The sequence below is a fragment of the Dryobates pubescens genome, chromosome 2 (genome assembly GCF_014839835.1).
Source record: "Dryobates pubescens isolate bDryPub1 chromosome 2, bDryPub1.pri, whole genome shotgun sequence".
Lineage (NCBI taxonomy): Eukaryota > Metazoa > Chordata > Aves > Piciformes > Picidae > Dryobates > Dryobates pubescens.
In genome coordinates, this window is record NC_071613.1 from 14,766,687 (window position 1) to 14,794,329 (window position 27,643).

General features: G+C 46.2%; 1 protein-coding gene across 3 annotated transcripts in view; it reads left to right on the forward strand.

The window, feature by feature from the left end:
• The first annotated feature begins 590 nt into the window (after positions 1 to 590).
• The window catches only part of STUM (stum, mechanosensory transduction mediator homolog), a 52,637-nt gene continuing 25,584 nt past the window's right edge, over positions 591 to 27,643 (forward strand). The window contains exon 1 of one of the 3 annotated variants that reach the window (XM_054170604.1): positions 591 to 842. In XM_054170604.1, the coding sequence (XP_054026579.1) occupies positions 656 to 842 (187 nt within the window). In that variant the 5' untranslated portion in view covers positions 591 to 655. The remainder of the gene's footprint in view (positions 843 to 27,643) is intronic. The other 2 variants (XM_054170611.1, XM_054170617.1) reach the window with 2 other exon arrangements.

Consider the following 27,643-nt stretch of genomic DNA (forward strand, 5'->3'; position numbering starts at 1 on the left):
CAGGGGAACTGGGGCTGGTTAGACTAAAGAAGAGGGTCAGGGGAGACATTCTCATACTCTACAGATACCTGAACAGAGATTGGAATAAGGTGGGGGGTTGGTCACATCTCCCAAATAACAAGTGATGGAACGAGAGGAAACATCCTCCAGCTGCACCAGGGGAGGTTTAGGTTGGACATTAGGGAAAATGTTTTCACGGAAAGGGTTGTCAGGCATTGGAACAGGCTGCCCTGGGAGGTAGCTGGGTCACCATCCCTGGGTATATTTAAAAGTCATGTCGATGTGGTGCTTGCGGAAATGGCTGAGCGGAGGACTTGGCAGAGTAGGGTTAATGGGTTGGACTCGACGATCTTGAAGGTCTTGTCTACATTTTCTAAACGATTCTGTGAAGCTGTGGGAGGCTGCGCCTCCCTCAGGCGTCTCTCCGCGGGGTACGCTGAGGAGGGAGGCCCCAGCAGGGTGGCCTGAGGAGGGTTAGGGCGAACGGCGCCCGGCGGGGCGGAAACAGTAACGACGGCGGCGGCAGGAGGGGAGGGGTCCGGGGAGGCGGGGGGGCACGCAGGCGGGAGCGCGCGGCGGCGGGAGCGCGCAGCGGCGGCAATTGGGAGCCCGCCGGGGCACCGCCAGCGTTGGCCGTGCTGCGCCGTGCCCGGCCATGGATCCTTTGCCCAAAGACGGCGAGAGCGCGGCAGCCGGGGAGCCCAGCCGGGGCGCTGCCCCCTCCAGCGGGGTGGTGGTGCAGGTCCGGGAGAAGAAGGGTCCCCTGCGCGCCGCCATCCCCTACATGCCGTTCCCCGTGGCTGTCATCTGCCTTTTCCTCAACACCTTCGTGCCGGGGCTGGGTAAGGAGCTGAAACAGCCCCGGGCGCGCGGGAGGGTGCAACCGGGGCTAGGGGTTGCGCTGCTGTCCCCCACCTGCCGTCCGCCACCTACTGCTCCTTGACCGAGGGCGGTACGCGTCTGTGCGGGGTCGCCCGGGGAGCTGGACCCCGCCACGGCCGCAAGATTCCCCGACGGCGCCGCGGCAGGGAAGGGAGGGAGGGAGCGAGATCGCTTCTCCGCCCCGGCGAAACTTTTGCGGCGGCGGTGGCGGTCGCCGGCTCTGCAGGGTCCCCGAGGGAGCGGCTTGGCCGAACTGCCTTGGGCCAGCGGCCGGCCAGCCCTCAGGGCATCAGTGGATCGGGAGCAGGAGGTGCGCGCTCCGCCGCGGCCGTTGCGCTTCCCGGGAGCGGCGACGAGAGGAGCGGACGCGTTTTCCACGGGCAGCAGGCAGGCACCGATAACCGGTGCGAGGGGCACCCGGGTGGCCCCACTGCGAGCCCCGCAGGGCTTCGCGGTGTGACTCAGCGAGGCTGGGCTCCAACCCGTCCGTTCCCTTCAGGCGGAGCGTGGCTGGGAATCGTGTGGTTTAAGGGGAAGAGCTTCAGCTGTCAGGGCTCTTGCGAACGGTAATTTTAGTGCGAGGGTCAAAGCGCAGTGACCGCATCCCCCACCAACAAAGCCCAGCGCTCAGAGCCCGTCTGCCCGAGTTTCCTAAGGGGACTCCCGAAAAATGTTGGTCCTGTACTCTCACTCTTTAAGAAACCTATGCCTGGAGAAACTGGGGAGTCACAGTTGCTTGGTATGAAGTCCCTAGTGAATGACTCGGGAAGAGCATCCCTAAACCGTGGCTGTAATCTCTTCTGTATCTTCCTTTTATACAATAATAGAATTGTTCCAGTTGGAAAAGAACTCTTAGATCATTAAGTCCAAACATTGGAACTGACACCACTGTAGCCATTAAACCATATTGTCAAATGCCATATCCACAGGTTTCTTGAACAGCTCCAGGGATGGTGACTCCACCACCTCCCTGGGCAGCCTGTTCCAAAGCCTGACCACTCTTGCAGCAAAAAAATTTTTTCCTAGTATCCAACCTAAACCTCCCCTGGTACAATTTCAGGTCATTTCCCTTTTGTCTTACCACTTGCTACTAGAGAGACAAGACCAACCCCTACCTCACTACAACCTTCTTTCCTCCTTTTTTAATTAGGAAATACTTGCTTACTGCAACTAGAGCATAGAGTTTGAACACTGCAGAGGCACCTGGAACACAAGGCTGCATACAAGTATTCCAGCTGCAGGCAAAACAAACACGTTTATAAAAAACACCAAACCCCAGTAGTCCAAAAAAACACCAAACCCCAGTAGTCCATACCTTGAACCTTATGCACTCAGTTCCTGGCCACCACTTCTGCTACTGCAGCCACTGTGAAGCCTTGTGTTAGGAGAGGGTCTCTCAGCTTGGCTTGCTTGTAAAGATCTTCAAGCCTGCCCCTGATTGCTTCATATGTTTCAGGTGACTTAATTCTTTAATTAATCTCAAAGTTCTTCTGATTAAAGCATGACCTAAGCCTGAGTGGTATACTGTCTGCAACATCTACAAGCCTTTGCTATTCCACTCTTTGCTCCAGAAGAAAACTTCCACCTTTTGAAACACCTCTGAATTTTCCTGTGGAAAGAATGGCTTTGGTATTAGCATTCCACATGTAATGCTGCGTGCTCAGGTGTGCTGTTTGCACAGCCCCTGTGTGTGGCCCCTTGAAGAATCTGAAGAGATGAATCAGAAAGAAACTGTCCTGTTGAATGCTTTCATGGGGCTTTAGGTTACTGTTATTTAACACTTTTTTTCTCCCCACCACTGTCTTCAGAGGGAGGTGTTCAAAGGCAAAGCTTTCAAAGTGAATGTAGTTTTCCATTGGTGTTGAAGACACTACATCCTCACTGTAGATGTTCAAGAACAGACACAATTACCATGCCCTTTTCCTCTCTTGGATGATCTTAACACTTCACACTGTGTTGCTTTTCAAAGTACACTGGAAAACCCCCAGTATTCTCCCTTCATCCTAGGAAGACAGATCTTCATAAGCTATCCTCATGCCAGAACTGGGCTGAGGTATAGCTGTCTGCCTGGAGCTCTTCTCTGGCTGCTGCTGCTTCCAGGATGCTGGAGGCAACCGCTGGTGTGTGCCTTTCCCCACAGGGAAGATGTCAGTAAGGGAGGACAGCAGAGAGCACTCCCTTTCTGCAGGCAAGTGGATAGGGCTTGCAGTCCATGCTGGTTTGAAAGCTGGAGTGTTGAATCTGGACTTGCAGCCACATTGGTGACATTATCACTGACTGGCTAGACCAGCCCCAAATGGTTTCAATTATATTTTTGGCTTCCTTTTTTATTTAACAGGTAAAGATTTATTTTTTATTTTATTTTATTTCAAAACTTGGTTTAGCAAAGATTTGTACTTTTTTAGAAACTTGTTTTCTATTCAAGGTGCTGATTTCAATGATACTTTCTTCTTTTCTACACCACTGTCCCTCCCAATCTTCTGTTGCAAAAGTGGCAAAGCAAACAGCAGACAAATCCTTCCATGTGGCCAAAAGCACTGCTTTGGAGATGTACCCCAAACTCTGTCTGCTGAGCACACAGAAAAAGAGATTGGCCATTGGATTGGGCTGCCCAGGGAGGTGATGGAGTCACCATCACTGGTAGTGTTTAAAATAAGACTGGATGAGGCACTCAGTGCCATGGTTTAGTTGATCAGATGGTATTGGGTGATAGGTTGGACTTGACTCGAAGGTCTTTTCCAACCTGGTTCATTCTGTATTCTGACTTAGTCCCTCCGTAAACAAACCATGCTGTAAATTCAGCTGCTAATATCTTCTGCATTTTGAGAGAAAATTCACTCCAAGATAATATGCTCTACTGAAATACAGCTGTTTGCAATCTCAGCCACCTCCTGTTGTATCTCACATAGCCCACACACAAGGGGAAGACAGGAGGAAACAAACCTACTGGTGGGGATAGTCAGGGTGGAAAGAGAGCTCAGGTCACTGTCACACTTCAACCATCCTGATGAACACTTGTAAAAGGAATAAGATTTGCAGTGGTGTGAAATACTCACAAAAGAAATAATATTTGCAATGGTGTGAAGTGTTCACAAAGGAAATAATACTTGCAGTGGTGTGAAGTATTCACATTTACAGTGTGAATCTCTGCCCAGTGAAGTAAATAGTTATATGGCCCTGCTCTGGCAGGAGGGTTGGACTTGGTGATCTCTGGAGGTCCATTTCAACCCCTAACATCCTGTGTGCCTGTGAAATGGCAAAATTCCCATCTGATTTCTGTAGTCCAGATTTATAACATGTTAAAATGGTGTCCCACAGGCTTGCTGTGTGTTGTGCCTGCTTAGTTGGAGAGTGGGACTGTGTTGAGGCGGTAATGGAAGATCTCTGTTTCTCAGTCCCTGAATTCATTCCTCATCCGTTTTGCACATTATTTGTTACTCATCTGTAGACTCTGCAGTGCAATTGCAATGAAGGGTCAGTAGCCACCAGATTAGACAATCAAATGGGCAACACTGAATATACCAAGTGTTCCACTGGAAACCACTGCATTTGAGGTGTTTATTAGAGCCCAGTAACTCAAACCAGGGGTGTCCAAATTGAGCCAGTGCTCCCATTCAGGCTACCACATACTCAGTCCCTCAGCAGCTGAAAGCCTCTTGTGTTGTTTTAGTCAATGTATCTTTAGGTCATCTATGAGGGTAAAAGCTGAGAGTCTTAAGCATCCAGTTTATTTTGCCTTTCTGCTATTTATGTTTTGCAGTAGTACTCTATTTGGACAGGAGAAGTAACACTTTCTCTTTGTTTATAGTCAGTTTGGTTTGTTGGTTGGGTTTTTTCAGTTGGTTAATTTTCAGAGTTTTATGTAGTAACCCAGGACTGCAGGGTTTCAGATGCATTGTAAACTGGGGTTTAGTTACTCTTTGCCTATATGGTACAAAAATACTCCCAGGAAAATTTCCGTACCCAGGGGGTATGATAACTTTTGCCTTGCCAAAACTTGAAATTCAGACCCAATACAAAATAAAAAACTTAATTACTCTGTCTGCTTGTAATCAGTTTTGTAGAACAGCCTTAAAATTACACACTGTTTCCATTCACTTTGATGCCTAGAGAAAAGAAGGCTCCAGAGAGACCTTATGAAGCCTTCCAGTACCTGAAGGAGGCCTGCAAGCAAGCTGAGGAGGGACTTTTTACAAGGGCTTGTTGTGATAGGATGAGGGGGAATGGATTAAAGCTTGAGGAGAGGAGATTTAGCCTGGAGATTAGGAAGAAGTTCTTTACAGTGAGACACTGGAACAGGTTGCCCAGGGAGGTTGTGGATTCCCCCTCCCTGGAAGTGTTCAAGGCCAGGTTAGATGACACCTTGAGCGACCTGGTCCAGTGGAAGGTGTCCCTGCCCATGGCAGCGGGGTTGGAACTAGATGATCTTTAAGGTCCCTTCCAACCTGAACCATTCTATGCATCTAAGGATCTATGAATCTATAGACATGACCACTTGGAGATGTCATGGATCAGGATTTTCCATGATCCAGTGTGATCTTCCTCATCTGCATCTGACAGGGCTGAGCTGTAATGAAGGTGTCCTTAGCTCAGGTTCATAAGAGGAGCAGATAGCATGAAAGGAGAAGAAAGAGTCAGTGTTCTCAGCGAGCGCTGTAGCAAAAGCCATCATGCTGTTAGTTACCAGCCTTTCAGCTCTACCACAGGCACCCTGTGCCATAGACACTACAACCTCTAGTTTGGATTAGGGCTTCTGATGGCACCAATAGCACCGATATAGGCTGGGCAGTGACTGACTTGAAAAGGACTTGGGGATTGCGGGTGGATAAGCTCAACATGAGCCAACAGTGTGCACTGGCAGCCCAGAAAGCCAATCACATCCTGGGCTGCATCAAGAGAAGCAGAGCCAGCAGGTCAAGGGAGGTGATTCTCCCCCTCTGGTCCACTCTGGTGAGACCCCACATGGAGTACTGCGTCCAGTTCTGGAGCCTCTATTACAGGAAGCATCTGGAGGTGCTGGAAGGTGTCCAGAGAAGGGCCACAGGGATGATCAGAGGGCTGGAGCTCCTCTCCTGTAAGGACAGACTGAGGGAGCTGGGGCTGTTCAGTCTGGAGAAGAGAAGGCTCTGAGGAAACCTTATTGTGGCATACCAGTATCTGAAGGGGGCCTACAAGAAAGCTGGGGAGGACTTTTTAGGGTATCAGGGAGTGATAGGACTGGGGGGAATGGAGCAAAACTAGAAATGGGTAGATTCAGATTGGATGTTAGGAAGAAGTTGTTCCCCATGAGGGTGGTGAGACACTGGAACAGGTTACCCAGGAAGGTGGTAGAAGCCTCATCCCTGGAGGTTTTTAAGACCAGGCTGGATGTGGCTGTGAGCAACCTGCTGTAGTGTGAGGTGTCCCTGCCCATGGCAGCGGGGTTGGAACTGGATGATCCTTGAGGTCCCTTCCAACCCTGACAATTCTATGATTCTGGAGCAGACTTGGGGCCAAACCATACCATGATGAGCTCTGGAGAACAGAAGAGGCTGGCAGCAGCAGAGGTAAACGGGGCTGTGTCCTCCCGTTTTCAGTTCCCGCAGGAATGAGCAGTGTGTACCTCCAGCCGGTATGTGCTGCAGATGGCAGCTGAGAGAAGGGGCTGGCCATGCCCTTTAGCTGGCAGACTGTGTTCCCTTGGAGCTGCTGTGTGCCAGTCAGCGTGGGAGAAGATCTGGCTCCCTGTCATCCCCTGAGCCGATAGATGGGAATCTTGCCCTCTTTCCTACCCGTTTTTCCTTCCCTCGACATCACGTGTGTGGGAGGGGGGGGAAACGAAGGGGGAGAAAATGAGGGAAATGTGAGAAGTGAGTGGAAGTATCTGAAAGTATGAGGTATTCTCCAAGACTAATCCCTCCTGTCAGCAAGGGGGTGGGCTTTTGGATCACATCCTGAAACATGCACGTCTACTATTTTTATGCAGGGAATAACTGAAAGATGTAAGATAAAGACAGTGCAGGATGGGAGAGGAGCCACCCATGTGCCATGAAGTAGCCAGTGGGGCTCATGAGTGACAGCCTTTCACAGGCAGCTAGGGAAAGGAAGGAGGATTCTCAGCCCACTAAACTTTTTTTCCTTCCCCGGTGTACAGCTCTCCTGTTCCTGGGTGTGTCAGCTCCCTGTCACGAGTCTTCTGCCATCTGTTTGTTCTGCTTCAGTTTTGATAGAATTCAAAGGCTAGACCCTCAGCTGTGTAAAAATGGCTCAATTGGTGGAAGCCATGCATCTGCAGAAAGCTCTCATGAGAAGCTACAGCTCTCTTCAGCAGAATGAGCTCTCCAGCGAGAGAGAGAGGGAAAGGTGAAAGTTGCAGGGCTGAGATCTGCATGGCATCGTCAATACCCGGTTTGTTTGGGTTGATGGAATGGTAAATAGCTGTCTCAAGCAAACAACCATCACCTTCATTATTGAAACAGAGGAATTTCAAAGGAAGAAAAAATCCTCCTCTTCTCTACAATAGGACAAATGCTTCAGAGAAGAAGTTGGGGCTTTCAGACACTGGAGCATTAAAATCTCAGACCTGCTTTGGCATTTATGATCCTTTTTAGTAGTTTATTGTGTTCCCCACCCCAGACATGCAAATCAGTGAATCTGAGTGCTTCATTGATTTACAAGGTCAGTAGTGGAAAACAAAAGGCTTTTTTTTTCCAAGTGTTTGTGTGAATTTGTGAACTTTACTGCTGGAATTCTTTAGCCTTCAGCCTGTGAAGTATAAACCACTGGTGTTCTGCAGAAACTATTTGTTCATGAGAACATCATGAAACAAACCAAAGCTGTTGTCAGTAGAGTTCACTCTCTTGGGGTTCTTTATTGTAATTATTGGAGAGCAGCCCTGTGGAGAAGGAGATAGTGATCCATGGGTCAGCAATGTGCCCTTGTGGCCAAGGAGGCCAATGGGATCCTGGGCTGCATTAAGAGGAGTGTGTCCAACAGATCCAGGGAGGTTCTCCATCCCCTCCACTCTGCTCTAGTGAGACCTCACCTAGAATATTGCATCCAGTTCTGGGCACTCCAGTTCAGGAGGGACAGGGATCTACTTGAGAGAGTCCAATGGAGGGCTACAGGGATGATTAAGGGACTGGAGCACTGCCTCATGAGGAAAGGCTGAGAGACCTGGGGCTGGTTAGTCTGGACAGGAAATTGAGAGGGTATCTAATGAATGTATATAAATATCTGAGGGCTGTGTGTCAAGAAGGAAGGGACAGTTTCTGCTCACTTGCACCCTGTGATAGGGCAAGGGACAGTGGATATAAACTATAGCACAGATGTTCCACCTCAACATAAGGAGGAACTTCTTTACTGTGAGGGTCACAGAGTACTGGAACAGGCCGCTGAGAGAGGTTGTGGAGTCTTCTCTGGAGACTTTCAAGACCTGACTGGATGCATTCCTGTTCAACCTGCACTACATTGTTTGGTTATATGGTCCTGCTCTGGCAGGGAGTTGGACTCTATGATCTCCAGAGGTTCCTTCCAACATCTAACATGCTGTGATCCTGCCTCTGCTTCTGCAAGGTGGAAAAGACCTGTGCTAAAATGTGTGCTGCCAGGTTACTGCTCCATTGCTGGCAGCAGTGGTGTCATCTGTGCTACTGACATTGGTCATGGTGAGTTAAAGTTGGGCACAAGATCTACTGAATGTACAGATCTCTACTCCTGCAGGTCCTGCTCTCATCAGTATAGAGAAAGCTATTGATATATATTTTTTTCTGGATATTTATTTAACAGAGATTTAAGTGAGACATTGAAATCTTACATAACTCACTTGGCTGATCACACTGAATAGTTACTCAGCAATCTTGCCAGCACAGGGTAGTCTGGAATATTTTTGTGCCTGGACCATCTAGAATGACAAAGAACCTTGGAAAACACAGAGGTGGTTCATGGACAATTTGTGGTCAGAATAAATACCAAATTACTTCCAAGTTTGTAGCTCCTTAGCTGAGACAACGCCAGCCTATGTATCTGATCAGGGAAATTAATAATAAATAATTAGGATTTTATCTCTGCTGAGGAATCTGCCATGGCCCCTCAGTTTTAATCCAGTGTCCAGTGGCATGCCCTGCTTTTATTTTAGGAAGAAAGCTGCCTAGTGCTTTGTGGCTGTATTCTATTAGCCCATACTTGCCCAAATATTTAGTATATTCTTCTTCCTCCTTTGCTTGCACACTGAATTCCTTCCTTGAGTTTATCCACTTAAGCCATAATGGTCACATGCATAGATGCCTTCTCATTCATCATCCTCCCATGGCCCTTGCTTTACAAACAGCTATGGGCCTGCAGAATAGAAGCACAGCAACACCTTGTCCTTTACTCCAGCCTCTGTCACAGTCCAAACATTTAGTGCTGTTTATGTCCTTTGGTCAGTTTTTGCTCTTCACTCCTTTTAGTTGCTAGAAGTCAGCTGTTGAGCTCTGCTTGTGTTTATAACAACTTTTTGGTTCATTTCCCTGTCAAGCTGTGTGCTAACCTAGTGCTGCTGCCTTTGGATTGCTGTCAGCACCAGACCAACTTAAATGCAAACAGGTTTCTCTCTCCTCCCTCTTGCCTTCTGTTTCCATCCAAATAGAAGACAAAAAAAGTAGCCAGTGACATTGTTGTTTGCTGCTGTCGTAAGCAGCCCTGCAGTGGTACTCATTACTTAGCGAACATCTAAGGCAGGGAAGGCTTTGCTCAGCCCCTTGCAGTCTCGTTTTATCATTTAATGCAGCTTGGACAGATGTACTTGAAGATGAAGAGTGAAGGTGGGAGCAGACAGCAGAGAAGAGCTGTTAAATGGCCAAGTAAATCAACTGAATTTTAAGGAGTCTGGAAAGCAGTTCCAGGCGAAGGGTGCGATGTGGAGAAAAACAGAGAATGAAGCCCAGAAGGAGAAAGTACATTCACAGAGATTCGGTGAGAAGGACAAAGAACTGGAGCTTCTTGCAGCAAGAAAGGCAAGGAGTGAAAGCATTGGGAGACAGAAATAACTTGCATAAGGAAAGTGCTTTTGATGGGTGAATTTTGGCTAGTCTGGATTGCAGCATGGAGGTGAATTTTCCCCCTGCTTTGGGTCAGTGGGTGTTGGAGAGATTTACAGACTCAGGAAACACCACTTCCTGCAGCAGCTCGCTACCATTTTACCTCTGTTGCACCCTAAAAGGAGCATCAAGAGTGTGTGGAGCTGTTAAGCATAGTCAAGGGAGAAGTAGAAAGCAGAAACCAGGTTCTTCAGGCTCCTTCTTACACATCTAATCAGGCACAGCACCCTGAACTCGAACACACCTGCAGGTGGCAGCAGTTGGCACAAAGCAGAAAGGTGAAGACTAGGATCTGTACAGTGATGAATTTTGTGGAGAAACAAGTGATTGGGTAGTAGAGGGATTCCAAAATAATCCCTTGACTGGAGTTTGCAGCTCATCTATGCAAAGCTTCATTCAGAGGTAGCTTGGAAAGGAGAAAAAGGAAAGGAGCTCTGTTCTTGTTTCCTATGAGACAAAGTGTGACACAAAGCATTTTTTCTTCTCTCTTTGGACTTGTCTTCATTGTAGGGCTTTAAAGTTGTAAAGATATACATCTGCAGCACTATAGTGAATGTATGTGGACTTGGTTGTAGCACTGTGCAAACATGCTGGTTGATAAAGATAGAACAGAAGAGGCTATTTCAGTTGGAAAGGACCTACATCGATTATCTAGTCCAACTTCCTGGCCACTTTAGAGCTGACGAACAGTTAAAGCACATTGTTAAGGGCATTGTCCTGATGTATCTTAAACACTGACAGGCTTGAGGCATCAACCACCTCTCCAAGAAGCCTATTGCAGCATTTGACAACCTTCTTGGAAATGTTTCATAATCATAGAATCACAGAATGGTCTGGGTTAGAAGGGACCTCTGAAGGTGATCTAGTCCAACCCCCTCTGCAGTCAGCAGGGACATCCTCAACTAGATCAGGTTGCCCAGAGCACTGTCGAGCCCCACTTTGAATATCTCTGGGGATGAGGCCCCAAGCACCTCTCTGGGAAACCTGTTCCAGTGTTCCACTATGCTCATGGTAAAGAATCTGTTCCTAAAATCCAGTCTAAATCTGTTCTCCTCCAGCTTGAAACCACTGCCCCTCATGCTTTCATTGCAGGCCTTCATACAGTTTCTCCCTGTCCTTCTTGTAGCCCCCCTTCAGGTACTGGAAAGTCGCTACTAGGTCTCCCTAGAGCCATCTTTTCTCCAGGCTGAACACTCCGATCTCCCTCAGCCTGTCTTCATAGCAGAGGTGTTCCAAACCCCTGATCATTTTCATGGCCCTCCTCTGGACCCACTCCATCTGGTCCACATCCTTCCCATATTGAGGGCTCCAGACATGGATGGAATACTCCAGGTGAGGTCTCACAAGACCAGAGCCTCCTTTTCTCCAAACTAGATGAGCCCAGAGTCCTCAGCTTCTCCTCACAGAGCATGCCTTCCAGCCATAACTGAAGCACTTTAGTGTTGTATTTATGTCAAATACTTGGGATTTAACTAGTACAATGGTTCTGGCATCTAGCAGACCTTGCTGGCGATAATTAGAAACATTATCTGCGCTCTACACAACTTGTGCTGGAAGTTACTGCTCCAGCAGCCAGGGGGAGAAGGAAATGCCCACCTCTGCTTCAGCTACTCATGTTCACACTCCAGCATCTTATCTGAAACTGCAGTTAGAGCTCATTTACCTTTCAGATACTGGCCTGTGAACTGGAGCAGTTGTGCGATTCACATGTGAGGAGGCTGGTGTGGCAGCAATATACCTCAGCAGGGAGCTGGAACCAGCATCACACAACCACCTTAGACGTCACTGACAATGTGTCAAACCCAGGACATGACATGACATCAGCATGAACCTGTCCTCCTCATAGTCATCTGAGCAGGATCCAGCAGTGTGCTCAGGTGGCCAGGAAGGCCACCAGCATCCTGGCCTGTGTCAGGAATGGTGTGGCCAGGAGCAGGGAAGCAATTATGCCCCTGTACTTGGCACTGCACTGGTGAGGCCATGCTTTGAATACTGAGTTCAGTTTTGGACCTCTTGCTACAGAAAAGACATTGAGGTGCTGAAGCATGTTTGGAGAAGAGCAGTAAAACTGGTGAAGAGTCTAGAGAGCAGGTCTGGTGAGGAGCCAGTGAGGGAACTGGGGTTGTTTAGTCTGGAGAAGAGGATGTTGAAGAGAGACCTCATTGGTCTCTAGAACTCCCTGAAAAGAGGTTGGAGTAAGGAAGGGGTTGGTCTGTTCTTTTTAGTGTGAGGTGATAGAGCAAGAGGAAATGGCCTGAAATTGTGCCAGGAGAATTTTAGGTTGGGTCTCAGGAGAAATTTCTTTCATGCAAGAGTGGTCAGGCATTGGAACAGGCTGCCCAGGGAGGTGGTGGAGTCACCATCCTTGGAACTGTTCAAGAAATGGGTGGGTATGGCAGTTGCTTAACGGGACATGTTTTAATGGCCATGGCAGTCTTGAGTTGATGATTGAACTAGGTGATCTCAGAGGTCTTCTCCCACCAAAACAATTCAATGATTCTATGAGAAAGGAAAGTTTGGGTTTACTGAGCTTGCTTTGAAGTTTCCAGGAATGTGAAACCTGGGTTTTTCTGGTTCTGCTGAAGACTGGGAGTTTCTTCATTAAGTGAAGGTGCTCATCCTTCTTCCTCTTTCTGCTCTTCCCAAGGTTTTGGGGCACATATGGTATCTAGGAGCCCCCAGATGAAAATACTGTAAGAGCCTGAGAAAAATCAGGTGCCATTCTACCCAGGCATGTTTCACTTGTTGATTTCTGATGTTATTAAACTTAGCAAGTTTCATTGTGTGTAGTATCAAGGAAAAAATAGGCAAATAGAACTTGAATATTTGATTTCAAATACACATTTCCTCAGATTGTTTTCCCTCTGTCTTACCACTTGAAAGCTGCTCTCTCCTTCCTCCAGCAATGGAGACCTCATTATGATGACAGTTCAAAGCTCAGTTGTTCCATTCCAAGGGGGTTACAGGCCAAACAATTTCCAACTGCTTGACAGCCCCTCAAAAGGTCTAGCAATATAATCACAACTCTCATAGTATTTGTTGTTCCCTCAGAGCCCTATCCCCTGAGGCTTTTGATTAGATGAGAATCTCTGCTTTCTAAAATAGAACAAAAGTTTAACTTTCATGGCTTGGGAGCAGGACTTGGAGATAAGCAATAGAAAGTGTAAGGGGGGTTGATGTGGGGAAGAAAGAATGAATTGTGTTGTAAAAAAACAATGACATCTTAGTTTTGGATATCCTGATGCATGATTGTTCAGCCCTGGAAGATGGCAATATTCTGCTGAGCTTTTAAATAAGTAAATAAAGAAATAAACCATTACTGACTACTTTGCAACACTGCCATAAATAAATGAAAAACCTATTACAACACTGCCAGCCTAGACAAAACCATGGCTGGTCATGTCTTTGAGCATATGATCATGAACTACCCACACTAATAAACCTAAATGAGATGGTTGATGGAAAACTGATTTGGAATACACTATCTTTAATTAAAGGTTCTGGTATAAGCATACCCACAGGACACATGGACAGATCTTGACAGCAGAAAGAGTGAATGTATCCAGGAGAGGAACTCTTGGAAACGAAAATCATGTTTGCTGCAGGGGTTTGACCTGTACCACATTTCTAACTTCAGAAAATGATGATTATACAAGGAGCTGTGCAGGGGACCAAGGCTGCCACCTCTGGGAATATGAATTTAGGTACAGCACAGAGCATTATCCAGCATCTCACCAGCATGTCATTTATCCAAGAGAAACTCCCAGTGTATCACAAGTGTTCATAGAATCATTAGACCTTCAAGTCTAAGCCCTCTACCCAACACCATTAAACAATGTCCCAAAGTGCCATGGCCACAGGTTTCTTGAATGCCGCCAGGGATGGTGACTCCACCACCTCCCTGGGCAGCCTATTCCAATGCCTGAACACTCTTGTAGTCAAGAAATGTCTCCTAATATCCAACCTAGACCTCCCCTGGTGCAACTTGTTGCCATTTCCCATTGCCCTGTTGATGAATACCCATGCAAAAGTGACAAACGCTCTGAGGTTGTGGAATATCAGTTATAACACAAGCAAGTTTGTAAAGCACTCAAAGGCTGAATGGTCACATTAATCTTGAAATTGTGTTGGACAAAAATTCAGTGGAACCAAGTCAGAGCATCACAGAATGGCAGAGATTGGACAGGACCTCTGGAGATTGTCAAGTCCAACTCTTCTGTCAAGGCAGGCTCACCTAAAGAAGGTCACACAGGAACACATCCAGGGGAGTTTTGAATGTCTCCAGAGATGGAGGCTCCAACACCTCTCTGGGCAGCCTGTTCCAGTGCTCTGCCATCCTTAAAGAAGTTCCCCCTCATATTTAGATGGAACTCCTGTTCAAGTTTGTGCCTGTTACCCCTTGTTCTGTCACTGGACAGCACTAGAAATGACTGGTCCCATCCTCCTGACACCCACCCTTTTAGTATTTCTAAGCACTGATGAGATCCCCTCTCAGTCTTCTCTTTTCCAGACTAGAAAAACCCAATTCTCTCAATCTTTCCTCCTAAGAGAGCTGTTCCAGTCCCCTCAGCATGTTTACAGCCCTTTCCTGTACCCTCTCCAGCAAGACCCTGTCCTTATTGAACCGGGAAGCCCAGAACTGGACAGAGTATTCCAGATGTAGCCTCATCAGGGCAGAGTAGAGGGGAAGGAGAACCTCCCTCAACCTGCTGGCCACATTCTTATTGATGCACCCCCAGATACCCATGACCCTGGCCACTAGGACACATTGCCAGCTCATGGCCATCCTGTTGTCCACCAGGACTCACAGGTCCTTGTCTCCAGAGCTGCTGTCCAACAGTTCAGCCCCCAACCTGTGCTGTCCTTCCCAGGTGCAGGGCTTTATAAATAAGAATGCTGGTTTAAAACCAAATGTTGCCACTTTTTTAGCCAAGTGTTATAAGCACCTTGAAGAGCTGAGATTTTAAATGAAGATTAATTAGGTTATAGTGAGCCATTGTTACAAGTTTACTGTGTTACAAAGTTGAGTCATATTGCTTACATGAAAATATTTTACCTGAAACCAATAAGCCCAGTGAGCACATTAGTGTAATTGTGTCCAAGCTGAAGCATTTCTGCTGATTTAAGTTTAAATGATGCATTCATCTGGTACATGTTGAGGTTGTTCAGTCTGGAGAAGAGAAGGCTGAGGGGGAAGACCTCATTGCTGTCTACAACTCCCTGAAAGGAGGTTGGAGGGGGGCTGCTGTTGGTCTCTTCTCCCAAGGCCAGGCTGGATGTGGCTGTGAGCAACCTGCTCTAGTGTGAGGTGTCCCTGCCCATGGCAGGGGGTTGGAACTAGATGATCCTTGAGGTCCCTTCCAAGCCTGACAATTCTAGGATTCTATAAGTAACCAGTGATAGGATGAGAGGGAATGGGCTGAAGTTGTGCCAGGAGAGGATTAGGTTGGACATTAGGAAAGAATTTGTTTACTGAGAGTTGTGACATTTTGGAACAGGCTGCCCAGGGAAGTGGTAGAGTCAACATCCCTGGAGGTATTCAAGAAGCATGGATATTTGGTGCTTCAGCACATAGTTTAGTGGTCAGGGTAGTTGAGTTACAGCTGGACTTGATGATCTTAGGAGGTCTTTTCCAGCCTTAGTGATTCAGTGTAGTAACAGATCTGCGAGGTGAGATCTTGGCTCTAAATGAGCCAAGGAGTCCATTTGTTGTGTCTGGGTTTTAAGTGCATTCATAAAGGAATGGATCTTAGATTTCATAAATGGGTTTTGTTAATTTGCTATTTTTATAAAAACACTTGCAAGACCTCCTCTGTTGCCATGACAATTTTATTTCCATAAACATGACTTTTCCTCTGTGTGAATATCCAACATTGCATTTATTAAGCTGTGCTGGGGAAAGGAGATGGCAACTTGGCACCATAGAAATGACTACAGGGAGAGCCCATGCAGGCAGGGCTCTTTCACTGGTAGTGGTCAGGACTACCTTACTAGAAGGAACCTAAAGTAATCTCTTGGATGAAGGTTTATGTACTTACCACATAATCACAGAACACTAGGGGATGGAAGGGACCTCTGGAGATCATCAGGTCCAACCCCCCTGCCAGAGCAGGATCACCTGGAGTAAGTCAAACAGGAACACATCCCGGCAGGTCTTGAACATCTCCAGAGAAGGACACTCCAAAACCTCTCTGGGGAGCCTGTTCCAGTGCTCTGTCACCCTCACAGGGAAAACCCTTTTCCTTATGTTCACCTCCTCTGCTCTAGCTTGCATCCACTGCCCCTTGTCCTGGCTTCATCTCCTGACACTGCCCTTCACATCTTTATAAACATGAATGAGGTCACCTCTCAGTCTCCTCCAAGCTGAAGAGCCCCAGCTCCCTCAGCCTTTCTTCATAAGGGAGATTTTCCACTCCCTTAACCATCTTTGTGGTTCTGCACAGGACTCTTTCAAGCAGTTTCCTACTTATATTCCCTATAAGAGATTTTTTTTTCCCCTCCATGTTTTCTTGCAAATGCTGTTTTGGAGTCAGGAAGCCTCATGTTTCCTCTTCACTGAAAATAAGAGTGTGAAGACTAAGTCCTAGCTAAAAGTAGAGATGGAAGTCCTTGGATCTACACACATAAAGCAGTCCTAAGGACGTACAATTACTCATTGCCTACTCTGCAAGTCACTGTCCTAGTGGGAGAGCTTCACAGGTTCACAAAGGATTTAGGACCAGTCACAAACATACAAGGTGTAGCCAGGAGAAAATTCCTTTCTGGCCATGGGCTTGGCCTGGTAAATGGCCACAGTGGTGTTAGGCTGATGATTGGACTTCATGATCTTAGAGGTCTTTTCCAACTAAAACAATTCTGTGATTCAAGATGAGGGTGCCAGTCTCTTTTTGGTGATGCCCAGTAACAGGATAAGGAATAAGGAGTATAAGCTGGAACATAACACGAAGAAAAACTTCTATACTGTGAGGGTGATGGAGCCCTGGATCAAGCTGCCCAGAGAGGTTGTGGAGTCTCCTTCTCTGGAGACTTTGAAGACCTGTCTGGATACATTCCCATGTGACCTGCCCTGGGTGATCCTGCCTTGGCAGGGAGGTTGGACTCAGTGAACCCTGGAGATCCCTTCCAACCCTTACCACTCTATGATTCTGTCTTTGTGACACAATTGTAATAAATCAGACCTGTTTCCATGCTCATCTGCACCAGACTGATCATCAACTGATCCACTGAAAGAGCAAGTTGGTGTTGATGTAGTTAGACATTTTAATTAGTGCAGATTCTCTGGACTGGGACATTAAATGCGCTCTCTCCATCTATTTAATTGTGAAAGCACTGCCAAATCTTTGTGTGTGCATTGCAAGGATGATAAGTGTTCTTTGCTGCATGTCTCTGTTCTTTAGCTCTGCACCTGACAAATTGATCAATGCCAGGGAAAGCTTAGCAGGGGGGTTAGAAAACAAATACTACATTAAAAAAAAAAAACCACACACACAACCAAACCAGTGTTTTAGACTCAACACCACGAGATTTTTTCCCTCCTACTGAAATTTCATTGTGGCTATAGAGAGCTGGTGGGATGGTGTCATGGAAAAGAGAGGAAAGAGCACAGGAACTACAATCAGTGGCAGCTGTAAGTATAAAAATGCCATCTCTTAAAAGCCAGAAGGTAATTTTATACCTTGACTTGCACTTGAGTACTTATTTCACTCAGTCTTCTGCTCCTCCCACACAGCCCACAAAAAACCAACACTGAAATAGATTCTCCTCACAGTCCTTTGAAGCTGATTCTCTGAGGTGATCTAATTTTCATCTTGTTTATGTTGGTCAGTTGTAGCTGGTGACCTTTTTGTGCCTTGAGAGCTATCCCCTTACATCATACACTGCCAGACAAGGCATGTTTTGCAAAAGGAAAGATACATAAATCAAATCTGTGCCCTGCAGAGCGGGACTGGGGGGTATTGGTAGATGAGATGCTGGACACAAGCTTACAATGCATACTTGTAGCCCAGAAAGCCAGTTGCATTGTGGGCTGCAATCAAGGGAAGCATGGCCAGCAGGTTGAGAGAAGAGATTCTGCTGCCCTGGGGAGTCCTCACCTGGACCTGGAGTACAGTGTCCAGCTCTGGTGCTCCCAACACAAGAAGGACATGAACCTGCTCCAGCAGGTCCAGAGGAGCACTGCAAAGATGATCAGAGGGCTGGAGCACCTCTGCTATGAAGACAGACTGAGAGAATTAGGGATGTTCAACTTGAGGAAGAGAAGGCTCTAGGAGACCTTATAGCTGCATTTCAAGATCTGAAGGGGACCTACAGGAAGGCTGTGGAGGGACTGATTAGAAGGGCTTGTGGTGGTAGGATGAGGGGCAGTGGTATTAAACTGGAGCAGGGAGATTTAGGTTGGACATAATGAGGAAGTTCTTCATGATGAGAGTGGTGAAATCCTGGAACAGGTTGCCCAGAGATGTGGTTGAGGCCCCATCCTTAGTGGCATCTAAGATCAAACTTCATGGGTCCCTGATGTAGTTGGAGATGCTCCTGCTCACTGCAGGAGGATTGGACAAGGTGACCTTTGAAGATCCTTTCCAACCCAATGCATGCTGTGATTCTAAATGACATGAGCCCTTGTTCCAGTGACCATGACTTAAGTCTTTTCAAAAGTCTACAATTTGCTGGTGTGAGGAGTGCAGAATTAGATAGACTAAACAGTCCCAGTTCCCTCAGCTGCTCTTTAATAGACTCATTCTCTAGGCCCTTCACCAGCTTAATTGCCCTTCTTTGCATCTGCTGCAGCATCTCAGTGTGTTCCTTGTATTGAGGTGCCCAAAACTGAACACAGTGCTCAAGGTGTGGCCTCACCAATGCTGAGCAAAGAGGGACAATCACTTCCCTACTCCTGCTGGACACACTATTGCTGATACAAGCCAGAATGGCACTGGCTTTTTTTGCCACCTAGGCACATTGCTTGCTCATATTCAGCCACTTGTCCATCCTGTTATCTGCTTTATGCCTGTGAAAGCTACACACTGTTCTTGTGCACACAGTGGGGCACCTCAGCTTGTTTGAGGTAATATCTGGCAAAAAACCCAAACCAAACAAAACCCCAAAGCCAAGCAAGCACAGGTGCACCCTAGAGTTGAAAGAACACCAATTTGTACTCTGCTTTGTAGCTCAGTATTAACAGATAGGTGCAGTAAGTAGGCTCCACTGTATTCCTTCTTGTTTACACCACAATTATGTGCAGTTGGCCTTGCTGTGGCCTTAAGATGTTCTAGTTTAAAAGATATTATTTATACAAACTGTGTAGGTAACCGTGGCACTGTACAGACAATGGAAAGAGAATGGGTCCTATCCCAGAAGACTGTGATATAAACATAACCCTAAGAGTTAGATCAGAGTTAAAAGAAGGCTTAATAAAACCCACACAATGCAGTGTAATGAAAAGGAAAATATTTCCTTGAGTTGTGTGTTTAAAGGCAGAGTTTTAAAGGCACAGTTGGGGCTCGTTTCTTAGCAACAGGGCTCATCTGAGCCATGCAAACACTGTCATGTTGGAAAAAAGATACCCTCAAGAAGCAGCAAGGCAACATGAAAGGAGCTAGAAACATCAAATTTGGATGTCTTCCTGCTGTTGCAGAAGTATTTCATCAGTATTGGAAAGCCTTCAGGCAAAGACTGAGGTCATTTTGATAAACTGGAACGATCAGAAGACAGAAATCATCTTTACTTCTCTTTCTCAACAGGGAAGAATGACAAAAATAATATTTAAAGATGCATGCACTGGCATTAAAGGGATACCATAAACCATAGGTTAGGTCCTGTCTTCCATCTTTATGGCTGTATTCTACACTGAGGACATAGGAGTCCTGCAGAATGAGTTCTTGCTCTGTTGTACCACATATTGCCTCCAGTAAAAGATGTTTCAGAGGAGTGAACTGTAAGGGAGTTGAATGCAATAACTTGCCTGTTGCAAAAGCTCCTCCTAAAGCAGTTGGTTATCTAGCTGATCCTGCTAATAAATCACCTCCTGCTTTGGTGTATTTAGTCAAAAGAGCTTAATGGCAAATGTTCTTTTTATTGGACATGGTAGATGAGATTCATCTACCTGTGCATCTCAGTTGGGAGCCATTATAATCTGTGGGGAGGAATTAAGCACTACCAGTGTTTGACTCATCCTCATCTCTTCCCTAAAATAGGTTAAGTGAATCACACTCTCTGGGGGCCTCCATCTCTCTCTCTTTTTTAATTAATTTTTTTTGCAAAGGGTAGCTGCCTCAGATTGAGGCACCTCACTTACAGATAGCTGAAGTTGGGTCAGATGAAAGCTACTCATTAACTGGTTTGCAAAACAAGGCATTTGCTTTAAGAGTTTCAAAACACGTCATGCATTGACCACGCAACTTTCTGGATCTCTTCTTGTCCTTATAAGAACTCCTCCATACTGTTTCCTAATGTCTACCACATCTGATCACCATAAAGAAGTGCCTCCTGATGTTGAGGTGGAGCCTCCTGTGTTCCAGCTTACACCAGTTTTTTTCTTGTCCTATTACTGGGCACCACTAAAGAGAGACTTTCACCTTCTCCTTGACATCCACCCCTCAGATATTTATAGGCATTAGTAAGATCCTCTCTTAGTCTTCTCAAGACTAAACAGCCCCAGGCCTCTCAGTCTTTCTTCATAGGAGAGAAGTTCAAGACTTTATCCACTGGCAGGACTCTGCACTGGTCCTTACTGACCTTTTCAGAAAATAAAAATGCCACAAGAGTGATTTACCCTTTGTAAATTCTTAATGAGAATAGAGATATTTGTTAATTACTGAAAGAAACTGTGGCTGCAACAGGTTACTTTGGTGTCACCCAGGTCCTTAATTCAAGGGTAGTGTGGTTATGTTTATATTATATACAGATAATAACAGCTGTTCAGATGCTCAACAGATGCTCCAAAAGGAAAGTCTTAAGAGTGGAAAGCATTTGATATGGTGTTTGAAGGAGAACTCTGAATGGAGAGTAGGCTATAGAGATTTGAGTGAGTGCAAGGGAAGAAAAACATTGAATTTTATGTATTTAGGGTGCATTCTGAATGCATGGCATTAGATGTATAATTCTCCTACTTTTATCTTCACTTGCAAGCCTGATTGATGGAAAGGTGGTGGTTGGCAGTGTCATCAGTGAAAAACATTCATTATGCAATGAAATGGAGTTTGACTTTGCTGTCTTCAAGTTAAGAAGAGAGGATGTTCAAGCTGAGATATCAAAGACTGAGCAGAACACAGGAGAAGTGTACTAAAGAGATGCAGGAGTTTGAGTCACTGACATGGAGATGGCACATGAATCTCATCTACATGTTGGGATTAGCTTTACCAGCCTCACATAGCACAGTGGGCATATAATCATCATAGAATGGTTTGGGTTGGAAGGGACCTTAAAGATCACCTAGTTCCACCTGCCCTCACCATGGGCAGGGACACCTTCTGCTAGACCAGGTTGCTCAAGGCCCTCTCCTTGCCTTGATCACTTCCAGGGAGGGGACATCAACAACCTCTCTGGGCAACCTGTTCCAGTGTCTCACCACCCTCACTGGAAAGAATTTCTTCCTAATATCCAGTCTAAATCTCCCCTCTTCCAGCTTCAATGCATTCCCTCTCCTCCTATCACTAGAAACCATTCTAAAAAGTCCCTCCCCAGCTTTCTTGTAGGCCCCCTTCAGCTACTGGAAGGCTTCTATGTTTGCCACAGCCTGTTCAGATTATTTAAAAGAACTCTTGCTGCTGTTTGCACTGCTGAATTGCTGCCAAGATCAGGTTAGACCAAATGAGCCAAATTAATCCCAAGTGTAACTCTGCAGCAGTCAATGGATTTAGATCAGAGAGGAACCTGGGCCCAATATAGATGTATTTTTTGGCAGTAGGAAAAGAACACTGATACAGGAAAGAGTAAAGGTTAAATGGATGTTCCCTCAGCTGAGATCACCTCTCAAGAAGTGTTTTCCCTCTACATCTACCTCTCTTTGACAAGCAGATGCATTCCTCTGCTTTCCCTGCTGCAGAGACCTGTGCCACAGGAGCCATACAAGGTACACATAGCAGTCCTCAGTGGGCTGGGTGTTGTAGAGATTTTTGAGCTGCTCCAGAGACCTACAGGCTCTTGAGAGACAGTACATAACAGTTCCCAAGAAGATATGGCAATAGTAGCTTTGGGGATATTCAAGAACTCCAACATAAGCTCTTCGGGACAGGGAGAATCTTCTGGGGTTCATACATTATCTACCACAAGGAGATGCTGGTCCTGACTGGCATAGAATTGTTTCACTTGGAAGAGACTTCTAAAATCATCAAGTCCAACAGTCAACCTAAGACCACCATGCCCACTAAAAACCAGGTCCCAAAGTGCCACATCCACAGGCTTCTTGAACAGCTCCAGGGATGAAGACTCCACTGCCTCCCTGAGCAGCCTGTTCCAGTGCCCTTGCACTAGGCTGCTCTTGCAGCCTAGAAATTTTTAACCTAAACCTCCCTTGGCACAGGCAAACATGAATTCCCTTTCCTCTGCAGGACTAGAGGCCTGTGTGGAGAACACCATGGAAAGCTAAGTGTCATGAATTCCAGTTTGCCAGACTGGAGGACACACAGAAGCAGTGAAACATTCTCTTTGTTTAGGCTGTCAAGTCTTACGTTGCAATGTCAGCGCTGATCCCCTGCTTCCAGTCTGACAGCTTCTCCATAAAGCAGGACAGTACATTGAGAAGTCTGAATCTCAGCTCAGCTGCACCCTTTAACATTTAGAGAAGTGCTTCCAGCAGACTTGCAGAGGAGAGTTGAACCATTTTACCATTGTCCCTAACCTTATTGTAACCTATTCAACATGAGAATTCTGAAAAAAAAAAAGAATGTCAGGCAGGACAAAACTATGGAACTTGACAGTTTCTCTTTGTAGAGCACTTGCTCTGGTACATCTCATTCCACAGAAAATCTTCTCTAACCTCTGAAGAATGGTGCCCTTGAATCATTGCAGAACAGATGTATTACTCCTCATAGTTTGCTGAGAATAATGATGTGCTATAATTTGATGTTGGGAACTTGGCTCTTTGTGGTCTCCAAACAAATGCATGGGCATTTTTAGCTAATGCTGACTAATAGGTAGACAGAAGATACTGGGAAATTACTTGGTGAAGGGGAAAATCTGTCCTGTAATGGAGATAAAAGTGTAAATCAGATGCTACTCTCTGCTAATTGGGAACACAAGGACTCCTAGAGATTGAGGTGCACAGATCAAAAGAGGGAGCAAAAATAGAAATGGGTAGATTCAGATTGGACGTTAGGAAGACATTCTTCACCATGAGGGTGGCGAGAGACTGGAACAGGTTGCCCAGGGAGGTGGTAGAAGCCTCATCCCTGGAGGTTTTTAAGGCCAGGTTGGATGTAGCTCTGAGCAACCTGATCTAGAGTGATTTGTCCCTGCCCATTGGCAGGGGGATTGGAACTAGATGATACTTGAAGTCCTGGCAATTCTGTGATTCCGTGTCCAGATGAAAAGACCACACAAATTCCTACACTTACATGACTCTGCAGGGGCCCAGGCATTGCTGGACACATCTTGGCTGGCCAAGTGGCATTAGCTTTGTGGTTACCCCAGTTCCTGAAAAGGACTTAATATCTGTCTGTGTTTCTAATCTGCTCAACTAAGCTGTGGTGTTTCCCTTAGTTTTGCTTTCAGTCACAAGAACTATACCTAGATGATTTTACCCAAGTTGATATTACTTTTAATCATAGAATTGTCAGGGTTGGAAGGGACCTCAAGGATCATCTAGTTCCAACTCCCCTGCCATGGGCAGGGACACCTCACACTAGATCAGGTTGCTCAGAGCCACATCCAGCCTGACCATAAAAACCTCCAGGGATGAAGCTTCTACCACCTCCCTGGGCAACCTCTGCCAGTCTCTCACCACCCCCATGGGGAACAACTTCTTCTTAACATCCAATCTGAATCTACTAATTTCTAGTTTTGCTCCATTCCTCCTAGTCCTATCACTATCTGACATCCTAAGAAGTCCCTCCCCAGCTTTCTTGTAGGCCCCCTTAAGGTACAGGAAGGCCACAAAAAGGTCTCCTTGGAGACTGAACAGCCCCAACTCACAGAATCAACCAGGTGGAAGAGACCTCCAAGAGGCCTTCCTCCAAATGGGTTAAGCTAGAGCAAGTTGCTCAGTTGACCACAAAGACCACAGGATAGCTGCTGATGTGGATAGAGTGCAGGAGGCTCTGTCATCTCCACATGTTCTCCACCCTAATAAGAAACCTTCCTTTTAGAAAGCCCTGCTAGATGGGCTGAATTCATTTCTCTTGGCTGGTGCTCGTGTTCACAGAAACACAGTCATGGGCCTGCTCTATTTATGGAGCCTGCACTGGGGTGATGTCAGGCACGTGGTATCACAGCTCATTTCTGCGCTGCCAACACAAACTTGCTTTTGTTGGTCTGCCTGAGGTCCTTCCATGGGGAGCCAAAGAGGCTCTGGGAGACTCCAGATCTTCTCCTCATCTTCCCCACAGGAGCAAGACTGTAGACAGGAGGTCATGTGCAGAGGCTCACTCTGGCTATGTGCTTCACCTCTACAATTACAGCTCTTGCTCTTCTCACTGAAAACAGTGTGGGTTGGCTGCAGCCCAGCTCCATGTGGATCCTTGTTCTCCACATCCCACACTGCTCATCTACAGAGTTGGTCATGTTTGAAGCTGCTGTTCAGGGATGTGAAGTGTGGGAAATTTCAGTTTAAATGGATACAAATTAAGCTGCAAAAAAAAAAAAGTGTCCCCAGTGGTTTTGCTGAATAAGACAAGACAGCATGGTGTCCTCCATTAAGTAAACCATCATGAAATGAGAGTCTGAATCACCTGAAGATACCAAAGCCAAACTTAGCATTTAAAGCATCATCTCCTAAGTATTTCAGATGTTATGAGTAAACCAGCAGCTTTGCAGTGGCTTTTACTAGGTATAGTGCTTTACTTTTCATCCAAGTATAGTCCTGTTGTGAAAACTGGCTTTTAAAAGCAAGGCCTCATCTTGCTTTCACTTAGAGTAGCACTGAATGGAGCAACAGAGATGCTAGGTGCATGAAAGGTGGTAAACTGAGCTGAGCCCCACCCTGTTGACATCTACCCTGTAGACACTGATAAGCATTGATAAGATCCCCTGTCAGTCTTCTCTTTTCCAAGTTAAACAGCACCAGGTCTCTCTGCCTGAGAAGCTTGGGTTCCCTTATCTTTGCGGCTCTCTGCTGGACTCTGTCCAGCAATTCCCCATCCCTCTTGAACTGGGGAGCCCAGAACTGGACACAATGCTCCCAAGTGTAGCCTCACCACAGCAGAATAGAAGAGGAGGAGAACCTCCCTCGACCTGCTGGCCACACTCTTCTTAACACTCCCCAGAATACTATTGGCCTTCCTTCTTCACCACGGGACCACATTGTTGGCTCATGGTGAACTTGTCTACCAGGACCTCCAGGTCCTTCTCCACAGAGCTGCTTTCCAGCAGGCCAACCCCTAGCCTGTACTGCTAGATCTTGTAATGCTGGAGTACCGCTAAAAGTTACAGCTTCAGAATGATTTAACAAGTGGCTGTAACATCAGGACTGAGTTCTGGTCTCCCCAGTCACATTCCAGACTCCCCAGTGCAGCACCACACCTTCAAGCTACACAGTGTAACTCTATCATGTCCCCTTTAATTCTCTGTTTGAGATGCTTTGGCTCATAAAATGCATGCACTGAGTTTTCTGGATTGGAAAAAAAAGGTCATTTTGTTATTCTCTTGGATGCTTATCACTGCAGATCCCTGAACATTTCTGTCACAGTTTTGTTTTACATCCCAACACTTAAAAGATAGCTTTGTCCTCTGGGGTGATTTTGGAGGCTGGCACACTTTATTACACTTTCATTTCAGTTGTCTTGATCTGTAGCAAAACCTCTAATTGCTCTGCAACCCCATCTAACTCTCTAATAAGATTAATTCTGTCTTATGTCTTGGTAGTCTCTAATTAACGTGATTTGTCTTCACAGTTAGGGACTCCAGGGTATCACAGCAAGCTCAGATTCACTGCTCAGTGAATCTTAGTAGTAGTTAATCTGTCCTTCCACAAGCAGAGCTAATGTGGTTATGTAGCTTTGAAAGGCTAAATGCATTGCAAGACAATGATGAGAAACACAGATGAGGAGACAGCACAGCTGCAGACCTCTCCTTGAGCTGTGGCTGCTTGGCCAAATGCAGACAGGGCAGGAGAGATCCACCTTTAACACTGCCTTCAGGCTGCTTCTTTCCTTCTGCTGAATTAGAGCACCCTGGGATGGGCAGTAATGGCACTTCATTAACCTCTGGGAGGGCAGAGGCAGGAAAATAAGTGTGCATTTGATCTGGCTTCACACAGTAAAACAGAGTGTGCCATTCTGAGTCCTTGTACTAGCATAGAAGTGGGGACTGGAAGGTCATGCCTGCCCACCTCGAGCTTTGTGCCTGACAAAAAGTACCTTGCCTAGTACAGACAACTAAGAATATAGAATCACAGAGGTCTTTTCCAACTGAAGCAATTCTAAGTTCATCAAGTCCAGTCATCAACCTAAGTCCACTATGGCCATTAAACCATGTCCCAAAGTTCCATGTCCACACAGTTCTCAAATGCCTCCAGGGATGGTGACTCCACCACCTCCTGGGGCAATCTGTTCTCATGCCTGACCACTCCAGCAGTGAGTAACTTTTTCCCAATACCAACCTAAACTTTTCCAGGCACAACTTCACAACTCTCATTCTGTCACCTGATACTAGGGAGGGGACACCAATCCCTATTTCTGTTCATCACTGTATAATGGGCAAGAACTTTTGTGAAAGCACTTGAGAATCTGTAGCCTTTTCCTCGTTCTGTTTCCACTATGAACACAGCTCTTATTTCCAGCAGTGTTCGGTCTCATGGCCACTCTGAAATGGGGAGGGGCTCTCTCCAGACATTCTGCTATTGATGCTTCCAGTCTTGTCAAGTCTTGATGAAAAGTCACATCCAAATTGTTACAGTATCAGCAGCATAAGATAGAATGGCTCAGAGTCTGGGTGTACATCAAGAAAAGAGACAACTGATTTCTGGAGGTGCTCCAGAATTGAGAGTTAGGATCACAGTCTTAAAAATAAGAGAGGTTTTAGCAGAAAGCTGTTTCTGTCTCCTTGGTTCTTCTGTCACTTGGATCCTGAGCTTCTGCAGTAAGTGGGTGCAGAACAACCTGGGACTAAGATTACCATGGAAAAATAGGAACACCCTAAGCTGGTGTTCCTGGCTAGCTGGTAGTAAGAGAGAGAAGTATGAGATGTGGGATAAGCATCTGGTTTAATAGCAGATAGTGTGAATCCAGGAAGTCTGTTCCGTGGAAACAGCTCTACTTGCTGGTTTCTCTCTGCTGTCTCCTGCCACGCAGAGTTTTAAAGTTGCTGATAAATAAATTAGAGCAACAGGAACTTAGGGCAGATGAGTTTCTAACCAAGAGCCCTGTGCTGTAATCAATGGTCATGCCTTTTGTTCTCATTTATATTTGTTATAATTGGAAGTCAATTACATTATTTCTCCCAATGATGGCATACTTCATAAGGATGCAAATTCATTTAATTTCTCTCCTCACTCCATTAGCAAAGGGAAAAAATAAAAATAAGCATTAAGCAGAAGGCTGCAGTGTCTTGGT